The sequence below is a fragment of the Adiantum capillus-veneris genome, chromosome 26, assembly GCF_014529385.1.
Source record: "Adiantum capillus-veneris isolate H3 chromosome 26, ASM1452938v2, whole genome shotgun sequence".
Lineage (NCBI taxonomy): Eukaryota > Viridiplantae > Streptophyta > Polypodiopsida > Polypodiales > Pteridaceae > Adiantum > Adiantum capillus-veneris.
Window position 1 is genome coordinate 19,376,745 of NC_140956.1, and position 7,753 is coordinate 19,384,497.

General features: G+C 43.4%; 1 protein-coding gene across 1 annotated transcript; it reads left to right on the forward strand.

Annotated features, from left to right (window-relative positions):
• Window positions 1-3,134: 3,134 nt before the first annotated feature.
• LOC147423087 (uncharacterized) lies at window positions 3,135-5,468 on the forward strand. The gene has a single exon (XM_086501949.1). The coding sequence runs from the start codon at window positions 3,209-3,211 to the stop codon at window positions 5,333-5,335; it is 2,127 nt and encodes a 708-aa protein (XP_086358075.1). The 5' UTR covers window positions 3,135-3,208; the 3' UTR covers window positions 5,336-5,468.
• Window positions 5,469-7,753: the final 2,285 nt, after the last annotated feature.

Sequence of the window (7,753 nt, forward strand, 5' to 3'; positions counted from 1 at the left end):
CTATGTGCAATATCTCTATGAACTTACTCTTGGGTTTACCAATCACTAATAGAGGTCATGGCTCGGTTTGGGTGATTTTGGATTTTTCAAGTTAACCACGATGATTATTCAGGACATTGTTGATTCCTCAGCAATGTTGTACGATAGTGTGATCCCCTTTTACCAGTCATCTGGGAAGACTGTCGGTAAACCATGGGGGAACACACCTCAGTACTGTCAGTATCCAAGGGGATAGGCAGATTACAAAGTGTAATTTTGTGTTAAAGAATATGCAAAGTGCGTACATTAGTACCAAGCAATCCAATTAATAAGAATTTATTGCTTTACTTGGAGTTTGCTTACCATCACGTAAAGCATGTTTGCGACTAGGTTTAGTCTCTTCATGTATAAGTCACGTTATCAACCTTGAACACTAGTTACGGTGGGGTTGTTTACTGATGAAATTTGAGAACAAGTCAAGGACTTAAACTTGGCTGATGAGTTATGTCAGCAAGTTACTTTCATGGAAAGTAGTACTCTTTCGGGTACATAACTCATTTAGCATGCTCATGTGCGTTCTACATGGAGTCTACACACTATGATTGGATAGGAACCGGTAACACAAGATGGTTGCAAATGGAAAACAATGTGGAAAATCACGATGGTATTCTTGGTTTCATTGCACCTCCTACTAAACCGTGTTCTGTAAAGCAAGCAGCTAGATCAATGAAGGATGCCACTATGGAAAACATTGGTGTATCATCACTCTTGTTTTCGAGACGAAAATGCTTCTCCAAGGGGGGAGTCATGTCAGGTCAAGGGCCACCCTAGAGGTTAAGGATCGGGCCAAGGACCGACTTCTAAAGGAGACGGGATCCTAAGGGCAAGGCCTATAAAGGGAGGTTGGACGGAGGATCAAGGCTAAGGCAGTCCCAGGATCTCATAATGAAGGTTTTAACTCAAACTTGGGGTAATGTGGGATTGGACATCACATCTAATAAACACTTACAATTTGGAATCTTGTGTCCCCAATTACCGACTATACATCTCCAAATGAATAAAATAAAGTACAATCTTTGAACTCGACAAGATTTGCATTGACTAATGAGGATATAATTAGACCAATTGGGCTCAATATGATAAGAAATAGTAGAAATGTTTGCTTGGGTGATAACAAACACATGTCCTCTTTTTTAAACATGGCAAAAAATGACTCGTTGGTATATGTAGATGCCAATGGTAAATCAAATGTGTATGCTTTCAAAGTATCAACCCATTCCAAAAGCTTTTGCAAAGGATAAAAATGCTAGAGATGCAAGTGATTTTGAAAAAGAGGATGAATGATTGAATTTGAATGCCTTACCTGAAGCTATTGTGAGAGAGAATGGATCACTTACAAAATGTAGTGCCAACGCAAAAGTGTACGCGCAAAATATTTTGGATGCTCTCTCCATTAGATTTGAGGATCTATTAGTTTCAATGCATTTAAACTATTTAAACCATCTTCGTATCCAATAGATGCAATTGAGTCAACGAGAGCTAGCTCAGTTGGTAGAACAAGAGCCCCTTGTGTCAAAGGTCTTGGGTTCAAACCCCCTCGACAACTCGTATGACATGTAACCCTTAGGGGCTGTTCCCCTAGTCCAAATGATAGATTGGCCATCCTAACCCGGCTGGGATGACTCACCTTAAGAGTCGGATTGCCTCCACCTACGGGGGTTAGGTGTGTGTGTTGTAATTTCAAAGTTCTACTCTCTCAAAAAAAAATAAAAAAAATAGATGCAATTGTGCATGACATTAGTAGGCTTAATGTGCACCACGACACAATTGATATTCGAGGAGGTGTTAGTGAAAGAGAGGACTTTTTGGGGATGTTATATTGTGTTTCTAGAAACAAAGGTGTGCATGATGCGTAGGAAGTTTATAGCAAAAAAGAAAACATTGTGCGACTTGTATCAGGAGATGATGCATTTATGGAAAATAAATTATGTTCATTCCAACAAGCACATTGCATATGAGCATGGATTTTCTCGTCAAAATGTTCTTATGGTCACTTCTAATTTTCCATTCTTATGAGGTTTAGTCAATTGGTAATGCCATTTGGGATAACTTTCAACACAAAATACAAGTACATTACTACCCTTCCATGGGAGCACGTTAACTACTACATGAATGTAGGTTCTTGAATTGAACCATTCCCTTATGGGATACTAGTTTTAGAGACGGTCGCACAAGAAGTTTTGGACAGATTCTCACAATAATTCTCACATTGTGACTTACCTCAACATCATGAGCTTCTGTGAGGGAGGCACCGCATACCTCACTAGGTGCGATTGGGGGCAGGGGACCCGTCGTCCCGGTGGGGGGACCGGCGGTCCCCTGCCCCCAATCGTACCTAGCGAGGTATGTGGTGCCTCCCGAGCAGAAGCTCATGATGTTATGCATTGTATGAAAAACACTGAAAAAGACTCCATTTTCCTACATGAGAGAAGTTCTAAATCTTCTTGTGTCGATGGCATCTTTCATCTACAAGAAACACCTTTCAGTTAACTAGGAAAAGTTGTTGGAAACCTGTCAATGGCTATCATGGGAAAGACACATTAGAAAATGCGCGTGTTTCTGTGAATTTCAGGGCATGCCACCAACTGAGTCCAACTTCTATCCAAAGTAGGCTATTGACTGAGCCTCAGGACTATATGACACGGGCATGGGGGCATGGGATCTATGGTGAGAGCATCGAACGTCGTAGATCTTGTCGGCACCGCAAAAAGTAATTTCGGGTATAAAAAATAATCTCGGTACCCGAGATTACTTTTGGTCACATTTGGTATAAGAGTAATTTCGGGCATCACAAAAAACCCGCGGGTGCTTGTGGATAGGACATGGGAGTCGCAAAGGTGAGGTCAAGGGTTTGAGGGTCGACTGCGAAGTAATCTCGCGTACGTACCCAAGATTACTTTGCCACGATCTACGGCTCTCCTTCATCCCACCATAGATCCCACCCCTCAATGCCAGTGTTAGATAGTCCCCAGGATTGACCGAGCACGTGAGTCTGACTCGAATCCATTCTGACGCAGGGGGTGACACATTTCCAGGTACACGTGTCAAACGCAAGCTGGCCAAGTGAAGCTTGCCAATTCACCTACAAAACAGAAGCTTTAGCCCCCGCCATCCTCTCTCTCTCTCTCTCTCTCTCACACACACACACACACACACACACACGTTGGACATGGGTCATGTATTCAGAGGTATGGATGGCACCATCCTCTTCTCTGTCGTGGGCAGAACGCACTATGGTTTTGACATCTTCTGCGTAGATGTCCCCCCGTCACTCTATTCCAGACAGAGCATTGCCCTCTCGGAAACTCTGCTCACCGACGGAATCTCTGTCAATTTCAATGGCTCCTTTGCATCCTCTGCTGATGGAAAGCAGGAAAAGCTTGTCTATGTCTCGGAGCGAACAGGCTCCCCGCAGTTGTACATCAACTCGGAGAAGGAAACACCAGAACTGGGGCCTCTTCAATGTACCTCACATAGGAAAGGCCATGGAGATGACCCCTCTGGCCTTTTCTTTGACAGGCCTTCTATGTTTGGAGATAAGGTCTACTTTGTCGCGACTCAGGAAGAGTTTCTGCAAACAAGGGAATGCTACACTGCTGTGTATGTGAGCTCTCTTGCAACCGGTCATACTGCTCGGCTTACTCCACCCGATGTAGCAGATTTCAGTCCCAGCCTTTCGCCTTCAGGTAAGTGGGTTGCTGTTGCCTCATATGAGGGCCGAGGATGGCAAGGTGACATTGAAGATCTGCACACTAACATCTATGTATTCAATGCTGAGGATGGCTCCAAACGTAAGCTTGTGGCACAAGATGGCGGATGGCCCACATGGGCGAATGATGATACACTCTACTTCCATAAAAAATCTGATGATGGGTGGTGGAGCATCTACAAAGTAAGCTATTGGGCACAGGCAGATTCTTTAGTGGATGCTGAAAGGATCACTCCGCCTTGCGTGCATGCCTTCACACCGGTCGCCTCTCCCTCTACATCGTGTGATTGGTTAGCTGTCGCAACACGCCGGCCGGATTCAAAATGGAGACATGTTGAGCTTTTCGACCTAGCATCGAAGGAGTTCATAGAAGTCACAGCAAAAGTGCATCCAGAGCAGCATCATTACAATCCGTTTCTATCGGCAAGAACGGGAAGACTGGGATACCATCGGTGCCGAGATGTTCCTAAGCAAGATAGTGATGTAGCCTCTCATCCAGATGTGGGTGCTTTGTCTCCAACAAGGGTACCCAGGTTAGAGGGTATGGAGTGTCCAGTCGATGGCCTTGCATTAGTAAGAGTGGATGGCTTTTTCCCAAGTGCGTCTCCCTGCGGCCGCTTCATAGCTTACAACAAGGGCTTACCAGGGTCTAGTGCCTTCGGCCTCTACATTATGAGGGCTGATGGCTCCAAGTCTTGGCTTATAGCAAGAGAGAACCTCTTCTACACCATATGGGACCGGCATAGGGAGGGTGTTATATATGGAACTTTAGGTGGCATTTTTGCACCCGCTTCTGCAAGTGTGCAGGTGGCTGTCCTTCATGTTCCGCTGGATGCATTAACGGATGATGTGGACAAAGTTTCTGGTGACATGAAGATCCTCACAAGGCCTGATACAGGTAATAATGGTTTCCCGGCACCATCGCCAGATGGTAAGTGGCTGGTGTTCCGTTCTGGCCGAGCCGGGGGCAAGGGTAAAAACCTCTACGTAATGGATGCCCAGCTCGGCGAGGATGGCGAAGTGCGGCGGTTGACAAACGGTGATTGGACTGACACCATGCCAAACTGGTCACCAGATGGGCAGTGGATTGCATTCTCATCTACGATGCATGGTGTAAATGAGGGAAGCTTTGGGCTTTATATGATTCGGCCCGACGGCACAGGTTTACATAGGGTGCAGCCAAGATGCCTCGAAAATCGGAAGCTTGATGAGAATGGCGTCGATGGTCCTGTACATGGACGCATAAATCATGTATGCTTTAGCCCGGATGGAGGCAGCATTGTGTTTACAGCTGACTTGACGGGCATTTCGGCAGAGCCGATCTCTTTGCCACTTCAATTCCAGCCATATGGTGAGATCTTTGTGTCCCGATCAGATGGATCTGGATTGGTTCGTCTGACGCACAATGCTTATGAGGATGGAACGCCTTCTTGGGCACCGCTTTCTATTAAGCTGCCACATCAGCAGCCATCTGTTGGCCCAGCTTTCACTGCATCCATAGGCAGCGAACCTCTTCGGGGAGACTTTATGGAGCCTTTGTTTCTCAGCCACATTACAGAGGAGATGAAGATTGCTTGTTGTGTTTGAAACTTCTCCCTATCGTTGTTATGGATGTTTCCATGTGAGGGTAGTGATTTTTCAATGTAACTTCTAGGTATGGGCATGTGGTGATTGTAAACAAAAGTTTTGAAATGTTGAAGATTGTAAGAGTGAGAATGCAGAGCTGTATGTTGTCTCATGTGCAGTTTCTTTTTGTTCGTTGGGCATGTAGATGATGCTATGGAAGTGGAGAACTTGCATTCTATTTACAGATTGGCCAAGTAGAGACGAATGCTCACGCAAGATTTTAAAAGGTCTGTTGTCTTTCTCGATGTTGAGGATGTTGCAGGTTTTGTTGGCAGGATTGTTGCTACCAGAGTTGTTTTTCCTACGTTTGAGCAGGCTCATGCTTTGATTGCGTTGTCTATGAGGTGCACTATTACTCCTTAGTTTTGTTCAGCAAAATATGCAAAACATGCTTGGGATATTCTGGGTGGTCTTTATGCAAGTTGGACACTTTTCTAACTGGTGTCAAGGATATAAATAAGCAACCTTATTTTTGCAAGTGAAGTCATTTCCGACAGTTCCCTTGTGCAGACTGTTCTTGATGCTTTGCCAGATTCTGATCAAACTTTTGCTAGTACTTGGAGATTGAGACCCAAGGAAATCCAGAAGTTGTCGAGTTTGATGCATTATGCACATTGCTACTACAAGAGTCACTTTCCAAAAAAAATAGGACCAGACAGCATGCAGTTGAACATGCCTTTATTGCTACTTAAAGAAAAGGTGGTAACAGTAATGTAGCTACTTCTCATGGTTTTCTGCGTGTGGTAAATCACATGTTCCTAATGCTTGTGCTAGTAGCAATTCGTTTGGGAATTTTGGTGAAAAGGGAAAAAAGATAATGTGTTGCCATTATTGTAAAGCTAATGATTACTTGATCAAGAGGTGTCTAAAATTGAAGGCAAAAGAGGCTAAGATGAAAGAAGTTGGATCAACTAGAGGGTCCAATACAAGTGCAACTATTGTGAAGTCTTCTGTGAAAGGAGATTGTGATGCTGAAATAGATACAAAGTGGGCTTTTAGTGCAGAGTGTACTTATGATCCTGTTGTTTATGATGCCTTATTCGGTTCAGGGAGTTGGAAAGATTATGCTTACTGTTGCAAATGGTAGTTCTTTCACACTTGTTGATGTTGATGCATTGTATGTGATCGGGATCAAGAAGGATCGTTTGTCTATATCTGCACTTGCTAGACTTGCTCTTGGAGTCAAATTTATGGATGACAGATGTACAGTACATGATCTCAATTTTGGTGATGAAAATGTTGCATCTGGCATTTCGTGTCACGGGCTTTATAAGATCACTTTGTATGACAAGTGTGGTAGAATTTTGCAAATGCTGTTGTAGATTCAAAGGCTCTTTCAGATGCAAAACTTTGGCATGCACGTTTTGGGCATTTGAATTTTGCCAGTTTGTTGCGTTTGCAAAAACTTGATATGGTTGCTTCTCTTTCCGTCTCTTGAAGCACTTGTCAAACATGTTTGTGAAGGTTGTATTTTGGGTAAGATGCAATGTTCAAAGTTTCCAAAGGATGGTTTAGTTAGGGCCACATGCAGGTTACAACATGTGCATAGTGATATTTGTGGGCCAATGCAAACTCCGTCCTTGGGTATTTACCTTTACTTCGTGACTTTTACTTCAGGCATGCATGGGTAGATCCGCTTAACGCTAAGTCGGAAGTGCTTATATGCTTCATACAATTTTTGGCTATGGCTGAAAATGTCTCAAAATGTACTATAGGCACCCTCCGTTCAGATGTGGGGGGAGGTATATGTCTCACAAATTTAATGCAATTTTGGCTAGTCATGGGAAAAAACACCAATGTACAATGCCTTATACGCCTCAACAAAATGTGTTACTGAGAAAAAAACCAAGTCATTTACAAAAAAAGTCAAGCTTTGCCACATTCTTTTTGGTTGGGGGCCATCATGTGTGCCACTTATGTACTTAATATGTGTCCTATGAAAGCTTTGCAGTCTATGACTCCTTATGAAGCATGGCGTGATAGAAAGCCTTCTATTGAGCACATGCACATTTTTGGTTGTTTGTCTTATGCTTTGATGCCAAAAACGCAACACAAAAAATTGGATGATAAGGTTGTCAAATGTATTTTTGTTGGTTATAGTGCTAAAAGAAAAGGTTAGAGGTTGTATCATCCGCAAACAAAGCGTATCTTGATTTCACGGGATGTTGTGTTTTTGGAAGATTCTGTTCAACCCTTGTTTTCATGTACTAGAGATAGTAATGTAAGCTCACAAGACATTTATGAAACCTTGTTGTCTCTTTTCAGTGGTGGAAGTTTGAATGTAAATTCCAATGAGGCAATATGTACAACCTATGGGGGTTTCTAAAAATGTTACAGATCAGCCTAGTATTGATGCAGACGTACATGATGTACTTGATG

Excerpts from the sequence above, each read along its gene's own strand:
- LOC147423087 (XM_086501949.1), top strand. The coding sequence starts at position 3,209 with ATGGGTCATGTATTCAGAGGTATGGATGGCACCATCCTCTTCTCTGTC.